The 21,265-nt window shown below is 58.3% G+C and overlaps 2 protein-coding genes across 10 annotated transcripts in view; one reads left to right on the top strand and one right to left on the bottom strand.

Moving 5' to 3' along the window:
* The window catches only part of Pex14 (peroxisomal biogenesis factor 14), a 141,037-nt gene extending 127,871 nt beyond the window's left edge, over positions 1-13,166 (top strand). For all 3 annotated transcript variants that reach the window (XM_047559705.1, XM_047559693.1, XM_047559700.1), the window contains 5 exons: positions 642-727; positions 3,951-4,053; positions 5,229-5,326; positions 8,107-8,198; positions 9,945-13,166. In XM_047559705.1, coding sequence (XP_047415661.1) covers positions 642-727; positions 3,951-4,053; positions 5,229-5,326; positions 8,107-8,198; positions 9,945-10,401 — 836 coding nt within the window. In that variant the 3' untranslated portion in view covers positions 10,402-13,166. The remainder of the gene's footprint in view (positions 1-641; positions 728-3,950; positions 4,054-5,228; positions 5,327-8,106; positions 8,199-9,944) is intronic.
* A 4,701-nt stretch (positions 13,167-17,867) lies between these two features.
* The window catches only part of Casz1 (castor zinc finger 1), a 139,907-nt gene continuing 136,509 nt past the window's right edge, over positions 17,868-21,265 (bottom strand). For all 7 annotated transcript variants that reach the window (XM_047549806.1, XM_047549829.1, XM_047549819.1 and 4 more), the window contains one exon: positions 17,868-19,862. In XM_047549806.1, coding sequence (XP_047405762.1) covers positions 18,766-19,862 — 1,097 coding nt within the window. In that variant the 3' untranslated portion in view covers positions 17,868-18,765. The remainder of the gene's footprint in view (positions 19,863-21,265) is intronic.

Genomic DNA, 21,265 nt, shown 5'->3' with positions numbered 1-21,265 from the left:
CTTCCTGAAGTTTTCTTGACCACAGCAACTCTGCTGAGGCCCAGTGCTCATTAGGTCCACAGTGACCTACCCTCTTTCCTTTGTGCCTGTTTTTCCCTTGTCCCCAGAACCACAGGTCTTGGTCTTCTCCTCCTCCAAGCCTTACTGATCCCTGGTCTCTTCCCCGGCCGCCCCCACTGCTACATCCCCTTGTATAGGTTCTCTGAAGTTGGCTTGCTTGGTTCTTGGTGGACTCGTGTCTTCTCTCCCCTGCTGCCTGCAGTAGCAGAGCAGGGAGGTCACCTTGGTCTATGGTGCCCTGCTTTGTCTCTCTTTGGAGTAGGGCGTGTATACTTAGGTATGTTCACGTCACCCTCACATCCTCCTGCCACCTGGCTCCCATGCCGGGGACTTGGCTCACCACTGCCACACACCTCTGCCCAGCAGTGCCCAACCGAGGCCAGGTGACTGGATGTCATTGCTGTCCCCAGTGAGACAGATGGTTTGGAGAATCCAGGGAGAGAAGCGGACAGAGCTGAGCCGATACCGCAGACAGTCACAGCTGTATATGCCACTTGCCCGTTTATTGAGGCACACACTCGCCCCTCTCCAGGGAAGGACACTGGGTGCCCCTCCTAACTGTTCCTTTCTCCCGCAATCAGGCCCTGTAGGTTCCCGGTGGCGAGACTATGGTGCCTTGGCCATCCTCATGGCAGGAATTGCGTTTGGCTTTCACCAGCTCTACAAGGTGGGTCGTCTTCCCAGAGGCTGCAGGTGCTCCACCTGCCGCCCTTGGCATGCAGTCCCCTTCTCCTGGTCCTTGGTTCACCTCCTGCGTGGAGGTTCTGCCCCCGGGGTGCTCAGCCCCGCAGCACACTGAGGCTGCAGGCTCAGGAGGGAATGCCCCTTGGGTGGGGAGGCCTGGCAGGCACAAGCCCCTCCTCTCCTGCTCCCGTCTCCAGTCTACTCACAGGGTGACCTGGACGCCTGTCCATGGCAGTCTGGGTTGGGTACTTAGAACCTCTAGCAAGTGGTGTGTAACTTTGTGAGGGACAGAATAACTTGGTTAAGAGCATGGACACTGGAGCCCAGCTGCCTGTGTTGAACCCTTGCTCTGGCCCTTGGAAACTGACCACAGGCTCATCTGTAAAATAAGGATAAAACAGATGGTCCCCAACTTATGAGGTCGCCTCTGTGATGGTGTAGAAGCATACCCGTGCAGCCATTGTTGTGTATCTTCAGTGCAGGATTCAGTAAATGACAGGAGACTGTCAGCCTTTTACTGTAAGAGAGACCGTTAAATGACTTGGGCACCTGCTGGCTAACGTGCGTGTTTGGAGCACGCTGAAGGTAGCATGGGAAGGAAGTGGGGCACACTGAGTTCTTTTGGATGTCCCCTGGATCACTGCGAAGTGACTCCCTCTCGTCATAGTTGAGGAGGAGCTGCGGTCCTCATGAAGAGCACAGGAAAGAACTGAGAAAAGCACCCAACTCACTGGAAGCACCCCAAACGCCATTGTTCTACCTTAGTGTTTAAAGCCAGGTTGGGGAACCCCAGTTTGATATGTTCATGGGATTGCCTTGTCTTCCAGGGTCTGGGTTGGCATGTATAATGTAGGTGTCTTGAGCAGAGTTCGTTGCTTACCACAGAACCTAGGCACCAAGCGAACATTTACTTTATTGACACAGTGAAAAGGCCCAACTTGGATCTGAAGAAATGAGTCTTTTCTAGAAGGTGAAGAGCCAGGTTGGGTCCCAGATCAAGATCTGCTCACCCTGGAGAGAAGCCCCTTTCTTTCCCAAGGCCATCCAGGACCTGCATGAATTCCAGACTCACCATTGTAACTTTTAGCACATGAGATGCATTTAAACCTTGCACCCTGGGATTCTTAGTTTTTGGTTTAATACAAAAGCTAGTGGTGGAGTTGTAGCAGAATATAACTTTTTCAGTGTAGCATCTGTTGCTATAGTTGAAAATTGCCATGCAGAAATCCAGGAGCAAAATGTCCTGGGACTCCTTCCTCCGAGTGGATGTTGCCCATTCTTTGTGTGTGGACATCATCTTTAAAATCACTGACACAGACAGGCACCAGGAAGGATAAGACGCCAGCACACAGTCTTGTACTGAGTGCCCTGGCCCTATGAGCAGCACCTAATCGCCATGTGCCCCCAGTGCAGGACCTGAGGGGAGCAGGCAGCATAACCCCTTGGTTTGGATGTACCACAAAACTGTTGTCCCCTGTTTCCACAGAGCTTGGGTCTCTCACCTGTTTTATAAAAGAAGAAAGACATTGAAATGTGATTCATAATGGTGACTCAGAATTTCTGGAACAGAGCTGGGCACAGTGGAGCATACCTGAAATCCCAGCAACATGGGAGGCTAAGGCAGGAGGATTGCAAGTTCAAGGCCAGCCTCAGCAATTTCAGCAACACCCTAAGCAACTTAACTTAGGTCTCTCAAAATTCAAAATAAAGAAGAGCTGGGGATGTGGTTCAGTGGTAAAACACCTCTGTATTCAATCCCTAGTACTAGAAAAGAAAAAAAGAAGTTCTAGAACTTTTGCTAATAGTTTCCTTAAATTAAAAGCAGAAAAAAAAAAAAAAAGTGGGAAGAAGCAGTCCTGGTTGTACACATACCCAGGCCTTGGCTGGGCAGGGGATGTGCTGCTTCCCTTGTCATTCTGACCTCGGAGATGGCGCTCGAGCTTGTTTACATGTATGAGAATTCCTTGACTCTTACACTTAGGGAGTTTTCCTCCTGGAATGTCAGGCTACATTGGATGAGTTTTAGCTCAGTTGTGAGTAATAACTCACACAGTGGCTGAAAAGCACTTTGCAAAATAGAAAACGCTCTACACTTAAGCTGAATGATGGTCTTCACTTAGGAGTCACTCCTGAAATGAGCTCTCCCACAAACCCCTCATGAGGGGCCTTCTCCTTCCCCAGCACAGGAGCCTTAATGGAGAGGTTTCCATCTGTTTTCCACTCTGGGCCCAGATCGTCTAAGAACTAAAGTGCCCTTCAGTTGCCCCTACCAGGCCCCCGTGCTGGCTCTAGCACCCTACTTTTCAAATTGCAGTGGGTCCCGCTCACCTCCCACTGGGGACCTGGTCTGCTGGCCTGCTCTTTAGGGTTGCCACCGCCTCTCTCCCACCGCCTGCTGCCTGCCTCTATTCCGTCCTACCTGTTGGAGGCCCCACCGCAGGGTGTCACCTGTGCCCCTGCCTTCTTCCTGGTGCTCAGAGGACCGGGTCTTAGGGGTTCTTGTTTGGTGGCACCGCAGCCACCAGACGCAGTTTATTCCCTGGGGCACCTGGGAGAAGTGTGTCGTTTGTGAAGGAGGCTGCTTCCGAGGATTCAGCCTAGGTTTAGCAAAGGCCAAGGTGACCTCTCCACAGTGTTGCGAGGCCACAGTGCCATCCCCCACTGAGCCAGGGCCCTGAAGTCTGCCGTTGATTTTTCTCTAGGTTTTAGAGTAATTTTTTGTTCATTTAATTTTAATAATTTGTTTTTGAATGGGTGAAACGAGGCTGCCAATGGCATGATGTTCCTGTATATCCTTCTACATTTTTATCTTACAACTTTTAAAGTAGAATTTAGAATTCCTGTCGTAGAGAGTATACTATCACTAAGAAAAGTTTCCCATTACAGCCAGACTGGGTTTCCTGCAGCTGGGCCTCAGTGGAGCTTGCCCAGTGGGTGCCAGGCCCAGGGTTCCGTCCCCAGCACACGCACGCACGCACGCACACTGGTTTTCCTCGACCCTGTTCTCTCCTGATCCTCGTCCTTATTCAGGCAGACTTGCGGGTGGTTATGATCACAGTCTCATAACTTTTTTCAAGTGTTCTGTTTGCTTACGGAATGCCGGGGTTCCCCAAACCTGGGGAGGACTCAGGGAAGTTGGGTGGCGGGGTCTGAGAGACGGACGTCAGGCACCGAGCACGCCGCTCCCGCCCGGCTGCTTCTTGCAGAAGTACCTGCTGCCCCTCATCCTGGGCGGCCGCGAGGACAGGAAGCAGCTGGAGAGGATGGCGGCGAGTCTCTCGGAGCTGAGTGGCAGCGTGGCCCAGACAGGTAAAGATTAATGACTCCATCAAGTCACCCCTCAAAGCCTTCTCCTCGCAGCCCCTCTGCGCCCCCCCCCTCCGTCTCCACTTTATGTGGTGACTTCATTTATCTGCTCTGAGAATCTGTTCACATTTGCAAATGAAGCCGCCGTCATTTCGGTTTAATTTGAAATTGCTTGTTTACTGTCGGCGCGGCCTCAATTAATTATGTTTTTACGGAAAGGCTCCCAACCTCAGAATATTAATAAGGGGAATAAAATGACAGCCTTTCTAAGGGCTGTAAAGTTCATTTTTAATTTCTGCTTCTATGAGGTTTTCAGGGGGGTTTTCAGTGATTTTCCCCCTTCCCTCTAAGAATCCAACGCAGGGTCAAGAGAGTCTGTAATTACTGTGGCTCCCGGGACCCTGGCCACCTCCTCTGTTATCGACTCCACAGGGCTGGCGTTCATTACCCGCTGCCCCAGCGATGGCCCAGATTAGCTGGGACCTGTCGCGCCGGAGGTGGCTTTCCTCCTTTTTAAACTTGTTTACCCAGTGGAGGATCTACGTCTAAAACCCTGAGGCAGGTGGCAGAGCCTCCTGGCCTGGGCAGCCCGTGTCTCTCAGGGGACTTCGGTGAAGTCCTCAGAAATCCTCTAGTACATATCTGTCACACTGGTATTTCGTCCTAGGAGAGTGACACAGTGATACGTGGTCCCAGGGGCCACGTGACAGTGGGGGACTAGGCAGGCAGCCTCAGGTGGGGATGAGATAAGGAGGAGCGCCATAGACAGATTCGCAGTTTCACTACTGTGGACGTGGCAGGAGCCCGAGCCTCGGCCCTCCCAGGGCTGGATGTCCCCCGAGCTCCCAAGGTCATGGCAAGGCCCACGAGACGAGTGATGCTGTGTGACAGGGGCCGGGAGAGCCAGGCACGTCACAGCCAGACGTGATCAGAGGGGAGAGGCTGTGGACAGATGGACTATTGGCACAGCCACGCACAGTAGAAAGACGAAGTGGAGGGACCGAGGTTAGGCGCTGTCAGGTGGATCACAGGGCACAGGGGAATTACCTGAGTTGCGGGGTGGGGGTGGGGCCTGCAGATAAATGAAGCACAGCGGATTCAGGGCAGCTCACAGGTATGCGGACTGAGGAGGGAACCTGTGGGCACCGACTTACCAGACTCCACACTCTCTTCCCCAGTGACTCAGGTACAGACGACATTGGCCTCTGTCCAGGAGCTGCTGAGACAGCAGCAGCAGAAGGTCCAGGAGCTGGCCCACGAGCTGGCCGCTGCCAAGGTACTTGTCTCTGGGCCCCTGGGTTCCCCAGGCCTGTCCTGTCCTGCACAGCTCTTTGTCCTGGTCCTGTGCCCCATTTGTTGTCCTCCAAGGTCTGACTGTCCTCCACCTGCCATGTGGTCTCACACAGGTGATGCTGCTGTCTTAACATTTTCTTGTGGAAAAGGGAGGGATCGCCGGGCACGCAGCATGGCGGTTAAACATTGAGGTCTCCCTTCCTATCAGTCACCTCACAACAGGAGGAGGGAGAAAAGCTGCCCTTTCCCTGTGCAGCTCTGATGACAGCCACACCCTGCGGCTCTGGAGACCATCACTGTAGATGTGGGATAGTGTCTGCCTGTTGGGCAGCAAGTCCACAGGAGGATACAAGGGGACAGAAGGGAGAAGTGTGCAGTCTCCCAGCAACCCTTGCCCCTGCCCAGGCACATGGACTGACCTCACCTCAGCAGGCAGTTTCTCTAACACCAGGCACACGGGCTTGGGAACCAACCAGGATTGACTGAGGCTGTTTTCCACACCTTACTGCCCAAATCTCAGCAGTCTCAGCAATATCAGATCAGACTGTAGGATCTGCCTGCGGGGTTAGAATCCTCACTCTCGTACTTGCTGACTGTGGGACCACAGGCAAGTTACTTAACCTCTCCGAGTCTTCCTCATCTATGCGATGGAGCCTTGGTGGTTCCTGCTTTGTTGGGCTGTTGATGTGCTTAGGAAGGTGCCTGGCTTCAGTCAGGTCTCAGGGTGGCAGGTCGTGTGTCCACGGGTGTATGATAGCGTCACTGGGTCTTAGGTAGACAGGGCCCAGGAGACGTGGTCCCATGGCTCCATACTGTCCTCCAAAGGGTCTCACCAATCTACTCTGCTAAGGGAAGACACCTTCAATTTGCCAAACCAGGAAAATGGGTTGCTTTCTGCTTCTGACAGTCTGAGATGCCTCATGTGGAGACCCCAGAACCCCCTCCTAATGTCTGCCCCCCACACAGGCGCTGCCTCACCCCCTCAGGTGACTGCAGCCCCCACCCACTCCATTATCTTTTGGATTAGTGGCCTGTCAATGGCCAGCAGCCATTCCTGAAATTGGAAAAACTGCTTTCAGGCCTTAAGCATTGAGATTAAGACCACATGTTGAATTCGAAGGTAGTGGGGTGGACTTGTCCTGGTGACTGAGATGGCCCCACAGAGTGCCTCCACTTGCTGCTCCCAAGGGCCCGACCCCTCTCCTCCTCTTGGTGCTGAAGCGGGGCTCCCAGGCCTCGCATCCAAACATGTGTGAGGGCTTTGGTTACCCCATAAACCAGAGACTCAGGGCTGTGTTTTCTCAGCTGTAATGTTAGTTTTTATATCTGGCTTCCAAACTCCTACTGGAGCACTGTAAAAAATTAAAAAGAAGAGCTTTAAGTAATTAAAAAAACCTACATAAAACTGAAGGCTGTGAGTTTTCTACAACTGGTTTTTAAAGAGACTGGCTAAAAAGCCCCAGATGTCAGATTTTATTTCTGAATCCTGGCATCTGGCAGCATATGCGTTTGGAAATCCGAGTCCTTCGCAGGCCAGGAGTGGAAGTCGCTCCTGGTTGATGGGCTGCTGTAACTTCCAGGTCTCGGGGGAGCCAGAGCAGTGGCTTCTGGGCCCTTGCTGTCTGGTGGTCTGGACCACCAGACCCCTGCAGGGTTGTGTGTGAGGGTGGCAGACATGTTCCAGGTCCCCCTCTGGGCAGCCCCAGCTGGGCTGTGTGCTGGGTCGGCCTCCAGAGGCCACTGTCCATCAGCCAGTGGGGAAGAACCAGGGTCACCCTACCCCAGGGGCACTAAGGGAAGCACAAGCCTCAGCACCTGGTGACCTTGCCTTGAAGACCGCAGAGGCCGCCTCAGCCCAAGGGGTGCAGGTGCCTGAGCTGAGATGGCCTGGCTGGGATCGGCCCCCAAATAGCCACCACACACACCGTGGTGGGACTGGCTCTCCCCTTGTTCACGGCTCGGGCTCTGTCTGGTCTAGGTCCCTGCTCCGGCGGCCAGCAGGAGCTCCTGACAGGGTTTGCTGAAAGCCAGGTGTGGCAGCCCTGTGTGCCAGGAGGTGCTCTCCTGGCTTTTCTGGGGACAGGGCAAGGGCAGATCCCAGGGGCACCAGAGTCATCCCAAAGGAGGGATGTGAATGGGTAGCGTGGTCTGCGGGTGACTTTGTATACAGGGAGGAGCAGTCCCAGGACATCCTCTGGCCCCCAGGAGCCTCTGGAGACCAGACCTCACGTATCAGGGGCAGGAGGTCCCCAGCAACCCTGAACAGCCCTGACCCCGACACTCCAGTGTGACTTCCCGGCTCAGGGACACCAGCCCCCGCTCACTTCCATGGGGGGATTTCTTTTGGAAGAAGTGGGATTTAGTTTTTATTGTTTGGTGGTGTTTTCATGAGCCTTTCAAACACTCAGATGCTCACTCTGGCAGCCCCCTGCCCGCCCCTGGTGTCACCCCCCTTCCTATAGACACCACAGTGTGTCTCCCCAAAAGATGAGAGCTTGCGCCTCATTTTACTTCACCTACCCACAGTGCTGTGGTGCTGCCTGAAACATGAGCTCCTCATGTCACAGACATCCAGTCCCCGGGAGTGTGGGTTTAAGGGAGTCCCCATGGCAGTGCCAGGCCCTTCATGTGGGCTCACCAGGCTGTGCACAAGACACAAAATGCCCAGCTACTGTTGCCACGCAGGGTGCTCTTGAGCCACACCCTGCCCTCAGGCTGGTGTGGGTGTGCCCCTGACCTGCACCCCTGTGTTTTGACTTTCAGGCCACCACATCCACCAACTGGATCCTGGAATCCCAGAATATCAACGAACTCAAGTCGGAAATTAACTCCTTGAAAGGGCTTCTTTTAAATCGGTAGGCGAGAAGGCTCGGCTCTGTCTGTCTCCATCCCTGCTCGGGCGGTGAGCAGGAGCTCCTGGGCTGGCCAGCCACTGCGGGAGGGCTCCGCTCCCCCGGCTCTGGCTCCCCAGGCTCTCTGGCTTCTGACTGAGCTGTGGGATTCTGGCACCAAGTCTGGAGACCTGGGAGCATCCACTTCCCTCTCTAGGGGCCCTTCTCACTCCAGGGCTGACAGTCCGCAGCACCCACAAGGGTTTTGAAGTAGCGGTGGTTCTCGGGACCTCTCAGGGCCGGGGACAGTGGGCACTTGGCACTCCCACTCGGCTCCTCCTGAGGCAGGGGCTTCTAGAGGCCAGCCACCCTCCCCCTTCCTGAGCCAGGCAACCTCAAGGACAGCTTTACCCAGAGGAAGTCGCAGTGAGGGCCACAGAGGATGAGGAGCTGTCCAGTTGACTGGGCAGCCTGGGCAGAACGGTCCTCACCTGCCCCCCACCCTCCTTGGTGCCCCTCTGCTGTCCCTCCATAGTGACAACACATTATCACTAATGTGCAACCCTGATTATAAGGTGGCCAGCTTTTCTTGGTTTGCCCAGGCCTGTCCTGATCTTAGAGCTGGAAGTCCAGTGTCCCAGGAGCCTCTCTGTCCCGGGAAACCAGGAAGAACGGTCATCCCACACGAGTGGCACTCTGGCAGGCCTTGCCTGGACATTGTCCTTTCTCTGCTGGACCTGGGCTTCACTGGTGCCCCATGTGGGCCTTCATAGGGGTCAGGGATGGGAGATGTAGGGATCTTGTGGCTCCAAGGAAGAGAACCCTGTTTTCCAGCCCCTCACTCCCTATCCTCCCTGAGCAAGAGAACATGTCCTCAGGACAGCTGTAGGTGAGCTCGGGCCCGAGGGTTTTCAGGAGAAAAAAACCTTTTCTGGACTCGCGGTGGGAGAGATGCAGGCCGCTGGGTCATATGGAGCCAAGGAAACTGCAAGTTGGTTCCTGGCTGTTGTGTCACTGTGGCCAACGAAGGCTGGTGTGTGCCTCACGCTGTGTCTGAGGTGGAGGCTGCTCCTGAGGCCACGCTGGTGGGACAGGGCAGCCCAGCATGGGAACAGGGCTTTGTCCCTTTGGCCCTTGAAGAGATGGGCCTGCATGTCACAGAACCTCTTTTCTAAGCAGTCGCCAAGCAGGCCTGGCCTCCTGGGTCTCCCCTGGCGTGAGCTTTGGTCAGGACTAGCGGCTGGCCTAGGGCCTAGAAGGGAACCCGGAAGCAGAGAGGGCCACCTGGCTCTTGGCTCTCGAGAGCTGGGCTCAGAGGTCTTCTAGCATTGTGCAGCAAGTTGCCCTCCTGGTGCTGATGTCTGAGCCTTGGCCAGTGGCCAGGTCCCTGCTGCTACCTTCTGCCCAGGCCGAAGACAAGTTAGTGTTGAGGTCTGTGTCCCGAGTCCTGATCCCCTTCCAGCTCCCTTTTCAGGTCACTGGGATGGAGGCAGGGACAGTGCTGGGGATCAGGAGCATGGCCAGCCTCACTTGAGGCTGGGGAGGCCCTGGAGCCCCTGTGCAGCCAGGTGTCCTGTTGGCAGCAAGGTCCCCTAGCACCCTTCTTGGCTCATCCAGCCTCCGTTGGGCCAGGAGGCTTTGTTCCCGCGAGGAGGGGAGGGAGGTTCCCTGCTGGGAATACCTAGGGAACTTTCCCACACGGCTCTCGGGGGCCCATAGGGGAGCCAGACCTGGTCACCAACCTCCTCCATCCTGTCCCTTCTCTGCCAGGAGGCAGTTCCCTCCGTCCCCATCAGCCCCGAAGATCCCCTCCTGGCAGATTCCAGTCAAGTCACCGTCGCCCTCCAGCCCCGCGGCTGTGAACCACCACAGCAGCAGCGACATCTCGCCAGTCAGCAATGAGTCCACGTCGCCCTCGCCTGGGAAGGAGAGCCACAGTCCCGAGGGCTCCACGGCCACTTACCACCTGCTGGGCCCCCAGGAGGAAGGCGAGGGCGTGGTGGACGTGAAGGGCCAGGTGAGGATGGAGGTGCAGGGCGAGGAAGAGAAGAGGGAGGACAAGGAGGACGAGGAGGATGAGGAGGACGACGACGTGAGCCATGTGGACGAGGAGGACGTCCTGGGGGTGCAGAGGGAGGACCGCCGGGGTGGGGACGGGCAGATCAACGAGCAGGTGGAGAAGCTGCGCCGGCCCGAGGGCGCCAGCAATGAGCGCGAGCGGGACTAGGCCTCCCCGTTGCCACCGGCCAGCGGGCCCTGGGCTCTGGCTCTGGGCGCGGTGGGGCACCTGTCCTTGGCTGCAGCAGCGTGGGGGGCACTTCTGCCCACTGGCCGTGTCTTCCCTGAGCAGCGCCCCAGGCCCAGCACCCTCCACTCAGCTCGGCCCGGCCAGTGGCTTTGGCCTTCCTCAGAGCTAGGCTGGGGACACCAGGGCCTCTGAGCCCCTACCCAGCCCCCCAGCGAGGGTCTCGACCACCTGACACCGTGCATGGCAAGAGCTTGTGGGGTCACCTTCCGCCTCCTTGTGGGGAGAAGCACCGTCCCCTTGGGCTCTGCGGTCCCTGCTCTGTCCTCTGGGCCTGTCCTGTGGCTCTTTCTTTGCTCTGTTTCCAAAAGCCAGAGTCCTGGACCCGCTGTCCCTCGGCGACAGCCTGCCAGGTCCTGCCTGACGGATGGGCACCTGTCCCCAACCCAGCCCTACGTGCCCTGCCGTCCTCCCCAACTGCGCTTCTGACTGTCCTCGTGGCCACATTGTGGTTCTGCTAATCCCGTGGTGAGACCTGATGTCGCTCTACGGCAGAGCCGGACAGCAGGACCTTCCTGACCAACAGCCACGTCTGTCCTTCCCACCAAGGAACGTGTTCATTGTGTGATCATGTATAGATTTCAGGATATAAGCTATGATTGTACATAATTGTAATAAAACGAGTTGCCACTATTTAACTCCTGCCTTTGGCCCCCTGTCTGCCGATGGCTCTCTGCCCCTGGGCAGTGCTCAGAAGCTGCCCCAGGTGAGCCACCAGGAAGGGCCAGAGGGACATGGGAAGGACCAGGGACCTGGGCAGCCTCTGCCTTCCCGACCCCAGGGGTCCTCCCCCGGCTGCTCACGGAGGGGTTGCTTCCTGGTGCGGAGTCTGCGGGGGCGACCTTCCCCGACAGCAGAAGCCGTGGTGGCTGCGAGGAGACCTGTGCGGAGCGTGGTGAGCTGCTTCCTTAAATGGATGCACGCTCCCCAGGAGCCTGTCCTCCTCTCCTCGCCCTCCCTGCCTCCTGTAACCTTCACAAGCACTGAACTGAAACCAGAGCCAGGAGCTCCTGCCAAGGGCCGTGCGCAGCTTGTCTGGGTGGGTCCTGGGCTGCGGGCACTGTCCTGTGTGTGCCTCGTGTGGACACACAGCCTAGAGGGCACAGGCTGCAGCCACCACTGCAGGTGGCCACACAGGCCCCTGGCCAGGCTGGCCATTGTCTTGGGGAGGAAGATATGCCAGCCCAGCTGGGGCACTTGGCCTCGGGCAGTTTTATCCCAGAAGAGAGATGTCACACCCCTGCTGCGGACCCACTGAGGCAGCAGTGGCCCTGACCCATCTGGCCCTGGCTGGCAGGCTTGTCCTCCGTCCCATAACTTCTCACGACTCTGCTCTGGTCTGCTTCTCTGGCTGTGCAGTCCTTGGGGACCAGCAGAGCCAGGTGGGAGCCATCCCTGCACGTGTCCTCTTGCTTTGTCCCCTGCCTCCTTGCATCTCTGAGAATCAGCTCCTGGGGTGACCAGCCTACCTAGGAGAGGGGGTCCTGCTTTCCCAGAGACCAAGGAATCCCAGCCTTGGTGGCTGGGCAGACTGACCTTGGCTGCACCAGCAGAGGGCAGGACTTGGTCCCGCCATGGCAGCTGGTGACAGGGCTTCCCCCTCCGACTGCTGTGTTACTGTCCCTCGTGGTGAGTGAGGACCCCTTGGTTTGATCACCATTTGTCATAGCTGTTAACTTCTGAGGTCCCTCCTAGTGAGACCAGAGAGCAGACGTCCTGGGACAGAGACTTACCAGGGGAAATGGAGCAGGGGAGGAGAGGTGCTGGCCATGACCAGGACCGCCTGTCCCCCTCCCCTGAGAGCTGGCCCTGAAAGGGGGCTCACTGCTCCTGAGGTGGGCGGGGCGCCTGTGCCCAGCCTAGGGGGTCAGCAGGGTTGAGAGCCTGGGCGCTGAGGCCTTTGCCCCTCAGGTCCTGAGCAGCACGTTCTGCTTTTGAGGACAGAGTCTGGCGTGACTTCAGGGAGAGAAAAGCCCCTCCCCAGAACGGTCTGAGTGCTGCCTAATAAAGGCACTGCTGGACCAGGGCGAGCAGCCCTTTGAAAAAGCCTTTCATTAGAAAAATAATGCATTTCATCCAAATAAGGTAAAAATATTTGGAATGGGGCAGAAGTGAGCAGCAGGCAGCCCTGTCAGGCCCTTTCTGGAAGGAGTAGATTATTAGACTCAATTACAATGTCTTTATAAAGTGTCGTTTAGGAACGGCCTTCCCAGCGCCTGGAGGCCACGGCCCAGCTGTGCTGACCCTGCATGGGCTCCCCTCGGACCCTGGGGCCTCCCTAGCACTGGGTGACTCGTTGGATCTCCCTTGGACAAGGGCATCTTTGGGAGGGACAGGGTCCCTCACTTGGCTTCTGAGCAGCCCAGGAGGAGGCCAGGCCAGGCCAGGAGCATCTGGGGCTCGCTGTGGGCCTGACCCGCCTGCGGGGAGACCATGAGCCAGGCCCAGAGCCGGTCCCCCCGTCTGCGACCCGTATCCCGTGTCCCGGGACCCCTTGGGTGGGTAAAGGGGGCATTCTGTGTCACAGGAAGGGGCTTCCAAGTTTGTGTCCATGGGTGTTGACGTCATCTTCTTGGGCTGATGAGGGTGGCCAGTCCGTCGCCTTCTGCTCGGTCTTCGGTTTTGCCCTGCTTCTGTGGTGTGTCTCGTTATTTGTTTTTAAAATAAAAACGGGAAACTCCTCCTCAGTACCGTGTGACTTGTCTGTCCTACTGCACAGTGGCCTGTGACGACCTCTGGGTCCCTACACCCAGCTGGGACGGGGAACCCCCACCGGCCCCCCACCCCAAAGCCCATGGGGGAGGAGGACAGGGGTCCTCCAGAGTGGGCTGAACCCTCAGCAGGGTCAGAGAAGGTTGGGGGGCTCTGGGGCAGTGCAGAGGTGCCCATGAGACCCCTCAGGTGAAGCGCCCACTCTGCACTTGAGCTGGGCCTGGGGCAGGCCGCCTGTCCCCGAGCCTGCCAGCCGGGCCACACTCTCCGAGCTCGTTCTTATCAGAATGAGGGTAAAGCCTCAGCCAGCGTTTTGGGGCGATTTGACCCGAGGCCTGGAAGAGCCTGGGCACTTCTTCCATCCGGCGCTTCAAGTCCTCGCCCCCTCTGACAGGTGGGGTTTATCATCGCTGTCGCCATCCGGAGAGGACTGAAGGCTTTCCTTTCTCCGGGACAAGGGCTGCACGGAAGGATGTCCTCGTAGTGACAGACACAGGGGCCCGGGGTTTACCAGTAGCCCAGCTGCTGTGGCCAGGGCGGAGGCCAGCCTGGGCAGCATTGTGAGACCCTTCAGCACGAGTCGGAAATGCAGGTCAGATCCATCCAGCACACCTGTCCCACCTGAGGTACACCCGTCCCACCCAACCTCCCGGCATGGCTTCCGGTCGTCGTCTGCGTCATCGTGGCCTGGCTGATCCCATGGGATCTGGATGCACTAGCCGGGAGAAGATCCAAACCCGAAATCTGAAGTAAGGTTTCCAGTGACTGAGTGGCTGTGAGTGGGGCCACTGCAGTGGCAGGGCCTGGGCCACTGCTGGCTCAGGGTCGCCCGACCCACGGCCCGGGTTCCACTTCAGAGGCTGTGTGGACCCCACGTGTGGTAGTTGCCTTGGGCAGGCCCCGGAGACAGGAAGTTTCTGGAAATTTCGGGGCAGGGTTGTGGGGGAGTCTGGTGGGAAGTGGGGACTCCTTCCAGTGGTGTGGGCTCGTGGGACCTCGAACAGTCGGGCTTGGCTGCATGAGCTGCCCTCTGCCTCCTGGCCTTTCTGGGGGCCTCTGGGAGCCACTTCCTGTCTGATCTGCTCCAGAGGGTAGGGCAGCCCCTCCCAGGGAAGGTGGTGGCTTCTCTTCGTTCCTGGCAAGGTCCCCAGATTCCTCCCAGTGCTTTCAAGGGGCCCTGTGGCTGGTCCTGCTTCTCAGAGGTCTGACCTGGACTGGGACAGTGGTGTTTTCTTCCCTCTCCTGAGCCCTGGCCCTGGGCCAAGGCCACCTCTGGGACCAGTTCTGTCCCTCATAACAGTGATAGACAACCTGCCTTGCCCAGTGTCACTGTGGGGAGGGACCCGGTCACCGCGCTCAGCCAGGAGCCTGTGTAGCTGGTTCTGGCTCCTGCCAGAGGCTCCACAGCTCTTGAATGCCCGTTTGGGTGTCGACTCCGCACAGCACCACCGCTAATTAAAGCCCAGAAGGAAAACGTGCTTTGCTGCATTTCCTACCAAGCCACGGGGAGCTCCCTGGGCCCAAGCCCACTGCCTGCTGCCTGAGGGCTCGGCAGGCTCCCCACTGGCTGAGTGGGTGCAGGTGGGTGGGCCCTTCTTCCTGCCCTCCAGGGGCAGCAGCCAGTTTGCTCCCTGAGTCTTTCTGGAGGGGTGCTCTGAGACCCAGTTCCCCTTCCCTGGACCCTGTCAGGAGGCTCGCTGGGCAGCTGGTCTCACCTGCTGTCTCCTGGGTGTGTGGCTCTGCCAAAATCCATCCCGGCCCAGAAGATCTGGAGATAGGAGAGGAGAGGAGTGGGTAGTTTGGGGGTCTGGTTGAGGTCATCAAGTCTCTGGCTCCCAGGAGTCCAAGAGCTGCCCCCTCCCTGTGGCCCTGCCCTGCTGCCCATTGCTTGGTGCCCAGAGGGAGCCCTGTGGCCGCGCCACCCACAAACCCACTGCCGACCGAGGTCGGGACTTGGCTCCCTGCCTCCTTCAGGCCCCACAGGAGGCTGCAGCCCACCAGAGCCTGCAAAGCTCCAATAATGGCTTTCATTTGTTGAACTTGTGTTTTATTCCATAAATTAGTCACTGTTTTATTTAACAGAATCAAGATATCCACAAACAATAGGCGAGTTCCAACTTGAACATTTTAATAAGACTGAAAAAAGTATATATTTTCATGTCTGTTACGAACATATTTATGTAAACAGCCTACGGGCCGCGTTCCAGGAGGAGGGCAGAGAGGGAAGGGCCCGTGGGCTGGGCTGGGCTGGCCAGAGGCCTTGTGGTGGGGAGTGACACCCAGCTGGGCACTGAGGGAACAGGCTACTCCACTGTGGTCCCCAAGCAGTGGACTGGTGCCCAGGCGTGCCAGGTGCAGGGAGGGGGATGAGTGCACCCCAGGGACCGGCCTCCGGAGCCCCTCGGAGAGTGGACGCCTCCGCCGGGGCAGGCCCGTGGCCAGCCAGCCAGGTGCTCTTCATCGTGGAGGGTGAGCCGCTCCACACACGTCCACTCCCGGGGGCCGTTGAACCAGCTCAGGGCAGGCCAGCCAGGATGGTGCGGACGACACTGTGTGATGAGGGCCATTGGAAGCACCAGGCACATGGGAGCCGTCAGGCCTGGTGGCTACTCTCTGAACATCCAAGGGAGCCACCAGAGCCCGTAGCTCGGGCCCTGGCCTGGAGGCTTCAGACCCAGGAACCGGCCCCTCTAGCTCTGCCATGCGCGCTCCAAGCAGGATCCTCGCCAGCATCCGGACTGGATCCGGGTACGCGCCGTTCCCAGCCTGGGCAGGTCCCTGCAGGAAGGAGGAAGGAGCTAAAGGAGGGGCTGCAGGGTGACCCTGCCAAGCCCTGGCCCAGGAGCCCTGGCTAGGACAGGGCAGGATGGGGGCTTGGGCAGGCCAGATGGCTCTGCCTGGGGGTGACTCCTGAGCCTCAACCTGGGGTTCAGGTAGGCCCAGGGTTGGGGGAGACCACCCTGAGCAGGGCAAGCCCTGAGCCCCCTCTGTCACCAGCAAGCTGGAAGAACCTGGCCCGACGCCCAGGGGCAAAACTGGTCTGTCCCCCATGTCCCGCCAGGCTTGCAGGTGATCAGCTCCCTCCTCCCTTCCCTTCTCTGGCACATGGAGCAGCCTCGCTTGCTCCACCCAACATTGCTGGGTCTCAGCCAGCCGCATGGGGGTGATTTTAAAAATAAAAGATAATTTGATGAATTTTTTTCCAGTTTTTATTGAGTGAAAATGTCAAACCTTGCATCAGTCATGCAAAAAAAAATCAAATAAATAAAACACATATATTAAATTTCTAATAGCACTAAATTCAAGTGGAAAAATATTCAGTTCTTAATAACCAGGTGCCGAGGAGACCAGATTCAAGTAATCAGAGCACACGCTGTTCAGTTCAGTTTCACGTTCTGCATTTTGTCTCAAAACCTCTCTATATATCTCTATATATCTATATATGTATATACATATAGATATATACACACACATATGTGCATACATATTATTTTATATTTATATATATACACATACATAGTTATAAAACATTAAAAAGAGCATTGGTGGATCAAGCATCATTTTCCCCACAGAAAGAAAATAAAACAAAAATTACACATTTAAATTCAAAATGAGCTAGCAATGGCTTATAGTCCTAGTGTGCAATATGAAGGTTACAGAAGGCTAGACTTCGCACTGTGGGCGTCTTCTTTTTTCTTTCTTTTTTTGTTGGATTTTGCTACATTTAAACACATTTGTGTTTTTGTTTTGTTTCGTTTTTTTCCTTTACAAAACTCTTTCCACAGACAGGGTCCTGTGGTAGGTCAGAGTCTGGGCAAATGCTCAGCAGCAGCACGTGGTGCCCACAGGGTTCAGGAGGCTCTGGCAGGGGCTGTTCAGAATCAATCGACTTCCTGTTGAATCAGGTGCATGTCTGACCACTCCTCCCCCCTGCTCCCTCTCCAGCTCAGAGGGTCCTGGCTTTCTAGCTGTGGGCAGTCTAGAGGAGACAGCACGCCCAAGCATGCCCGCACACGCCTGCGGAGGCACACGCGTGCACACACACACACACACACACACACACACACACATACACAGGAAAAAGCAAGTCACTGCCCTTGGAGCCCTTTGGGGTGACAGACTCTACCCCACCCCTCTAACGCCTGCTGGGCCTGTTCTCTCACCCCAGCCTGACAGCAGCTGGGGCCCTGGAGTGCAGAGCTGGGAGCCGGGCTGCCTGGGGACCAGAGGGGCCAGGCCAGGTGTGTGCCTGCCAATCAGCTCTGTGCTGGGCTGACAGCCTCAGAACCTCCAGGAGGAGGGGTTCCTTAAAGGGGGCTGAATCTGGGTGGGCTGCACCAGCAAGAAGTATCCTGGACAAAATAAAACAAACTGGAACAACAGGAAAGAAGCCCTACAAAGCCACACGCATCAACAATAGAGAAAAACTCAAATGTTAAATTAACTACAAACTTGTATCAACAGTAATAGTCCTTTTTTCTTGTCTACAAAATTCAAGTTAAAAGTTGGAATCACGCAGCTCCCGTCAGTGCTAGTGTGAAGACAGACAGCCTCAAACTGTTAAGGCCTCTAAAATAAAAGCTAAACAATCCCGCAGGAGAAATTGCACCCAGTTCTCCAACCTCAGGCTGGTCCGCAGGCGGCTGCCACCGGCCTGCCTGCTTTTGCTTTCTTTCTTTCTTTTATTTTTTTTAATTTTTTTTTCTTTCACTCTACGTAGAATAATAACCTTTACAGGAAAAATACTGTACAACTTTCTTGTATTTTTTTCCATTTTGAATATTAAAGCCCAAAACGGTCGCATCCTTCCTGTTTGCACCACCAGGGTGGCTGATACCCTAGTCCCCCATCAGCTTCATTTGGGTTGGGACACAGCCTTTTTTTTTAACCGGGGTGGGGATGGGGGTGGGATGGGGGCGCTGGGACAGACCTGACCACAGACCGCAGCCCGGGGGCGGGGGCAGATGCGGCGCCTGGCCCCAGGTCTGGCGGGGCAGCCGCAGAGACGCTCCCTGCTGCTACCTTGGGATTTCCTCGACGACGTCCCTGCAGCGTCGCCGTGCTGCCCGCCCTCCCCGGGGCGAGGGGTAGGTCTTAGCTGCATTAAGGGGGGCCCTGCCAGATGCCACAGGTGCCGGCCCCGTCACCGGTGGCCGGGTTGGGGGTCCCAGTGGCCCCCAGCGCCCGCCCCCGTCCTGAGCAAAGGGGAGTCCCGCTGGCGGGCGAGGAGCGCTGGCGGCGGGGTCTGCGCCCCGTGGACCCTGCCGTCGCTCGCCGGGGCCAGAGCACCTGCTATTCCCTGAAGATCCCCGACGACCGCCGCACAGGGTCGTCGGGCAGCCTCGTCCTCCGGCCGCTGGGCCTCGCGTTTCGGGCGGGGCGGGGCGGCCCGGGCACCGGAGGGTCCCCGCCTCTGTCCTGAGCCGGACTCGGTCCGGAAGCACCTGCGGGGCGGGCGGCGCCCCTCCCTTGGCGCCGGGCGGCGGCCGCGGGGCTCTGACGGGGCTTCACGGGCAAATACGCTGCTTAAAGCCGCGGGGGCGGCCAGGCCACGGCCACCCGCGGGCCGGCGCGCTAGGGCGACGCGGCGGCGGGCGCGGGCCCGGGCGCGCCCAGGGCCGCCAGCGCCGGGGTCCGCGCGCCGGCGGCCTCTTCGGCTGCCGCCTCGGGCAGCGACTCCTCCGAGTCGGTGCGCAGGTCCTCGTCGTCGTCGTCCTCGTCGTCGTCCTCGTCGTCGTCCTCATCCTCGTCGTCGTCCTCGTCGTCCTCGGCCTCCTCCTGCAGCTCCAGCTCCTCCTCCTCGTCCTCCTGCGAGGACTCCCCGGCGCCCGCGGCCGCAGCGGGCGCGGCTGGAGCCTCCCGCGGCCCGGCGCCGGCGTCGGGCGGGCCGGGGTCGCCGGCGTCGCCGAGCGCCAGGCCCAGGCCGGCGGCGGCCGTCTGCAGGAAGAGCAGGGAGCCCCCGGGCTCGGCGCCCAGCGTGAGCGAGCCGTCCAGGCTGCCGGGCGCGCCGGGCGAGGCGGCGGGCGGCTCGCCGCGCTCCTGCTTCTCGTGCTTGCGCTTGTGCGAGTCCATCTGCGACATGCCCACGACCGTGTGGCGGCAGCCGGGGTAGGTGCAGTGGAAGTGCGAGCACTTGAGCTTGTACTTGCAGTCCGGCACCGCGCAGTCGGCGCTCGAGCTGAACTGGCAGAAGCCGGCCGCGCTGATCACGTCCTGCTTGCCGTGGTGCTTGCGGTGCGCCGTGACCTTGGTGCTGTCGGTGCAGCGGAAGCGGCAGCGCAGGCAGTGGAAGTGCGTGCTGGTGCCCGAGAAGGGGCAGTCGGCGAAGTGGCAGCTGAGCGAGGCCTTGAAGCGCTTGAAGTCGTCCAGCACCAGGTTGTCCACGCGGTCGTGGTGCTGCGCGTGCTTGTACATGTGCGTGCGCCCGCAGAACTTGTAGCCGCAGTTCTCACGCGTGCAGTGGTAGTGGGTGACCTTGAGGGAGAACTGGCAGGCCGTGTCCTTGCAGTCCTCGTAGAGGTCAAAGCGCCGGAAGCCCTCCAGCATCATGCCCTCGTCCAGCATCTTGCGCGAGGAGGCCGTCTTCCGCCGTTTGCCGAAGGGCGACATGTCCTCGATGATCCAGAAGCGCTTTTTGGCCCCAGAGGCTGTGGGCATGGAGATGGTGTTCCCTGGGAAGGGGCACAGGGCGGTCAGTGTAGAAGGCTGCCTCTTCTGCCAGGGTCACACTCACACAGGGCCCTGATCCTGGCCTTGTGGCCAGGATGCCTCTCCCCACCCCAGAACAGCAGGGGAGTTCCAGGCTTCCCCTTGTCACCCAGGCCTGCAGATGACCACACAGGCATCCCCAGGTGGCAGACCAACCAGATTTGCCGGGATGTGGCGGCTGCTTCCTGGCCAGTTTGGGCAGGAAGTGAGGACACGTCCTGGTGCTAATTGAAGCTGAAGGGGGAATCTAGGTCGCAGAGTGTAATTACCCACGTTGGAGGGGGGCCAGGGCGCCATCACCGGCCTGCCTCTAATGAGGGACAGGCCGGCTCCTTTCCCGCCGGCTAACCAGTTCCCCGGCTGCCTGGCTGTCTGCATAGGGGGAACTGCCTACTCACAGTGGGGATGCCAGATGCCCCAGGCTGTGCGGGGCTGTAACCTCCTCCTCGGTACCTGAAGGTTCTTTAAGGTCTGGGGATTTCTGCCCCTACTGGGCCTCAGGGCCTAAATTCCAAGAAGACGCAGGACCCCCTTGCTCAGAGTCTCCTCGCTGGGCCAGGACTGGAGCAATGGCTTAGCGGGAGCACAGGCACCCAGTCAGTTCCCCGGGCTGGCCCGAACTGCTTGCAAGACCTAGAGGCCCCGCCAAGGGCTCGCTGTCTGACCCCTTTCCAGGAGGCACCCACGCTGCATGGGCAGGAGGCGGTGCTTCCCAGAAACAAGGGACCCAAGGCCCAGCCCCCAGCAGAGTGGGCATCCTCCAGGCTGCTCCCTGTGCTGGCCGAGGGCCGTGGCCCTCCTGAGCCTGTCAGAATGCCCGGCCACCACTGTCACCGCATAGCTGCCTTGCTGATTTGGAGAACAGGCTCAGTCCCCCACCCTTGGCAGATGAAGAGAAGCCAAGGGCTGGAATGGGGTGGGGCACCAGGCAGGGGCCGAGGGAGGGTCTCAGGCTGGGGCCTGAAGTCAAGGGCAGCAGCTCCCAGCGGCAGAACCCCAGTGCTCATCGCCACCACCCCAGGGCCTGGCAGAACCATGCTCAGGCACCGCGAGGCAGTAATGGATGGAAGGGACGGGGCCAGGCAAACCCTCCCTGTGGGACCCTGGATGTGGAGTTGGGGCAGGAACTGCTCCTAGCGCTGAGCATAGCCCGAGGCCTGAGGCCCCCGAGTTCTGCTCCTGGCTCAGCTTCAGGGGGCTGGTGGGGCGTAGGCCAGATCAAGACCCCCTGAGTCTACGCAGAAGCCTGACACCCGAGAGCCACAGGGGCAGGTGCTGCTCTGCCCAGGCCAAGGTGAGGTCACACTGAGCAGCCCGCATGAGCCTGACCAGCTGCTGAGGAGGGGCGAATCCCTGGTAGATGCTC

This window comes from Sciurus carolinensis, chromosome 1 (genome assembly GCF_902686445.1).
Source record: "Sciurus carolinensis chromosome 1, mSciCar1.2, whole genome shotgun sequence".
Lineage (NCBI taxonomy): Eukaryota > Metazoa > Chordata > Mammalia > Rodentia > Sciuridae > Sciurus > Sciurus carolinensis.
This window is presented reverse-complemented; position numbering and strand designations above follow the sequence as displayed.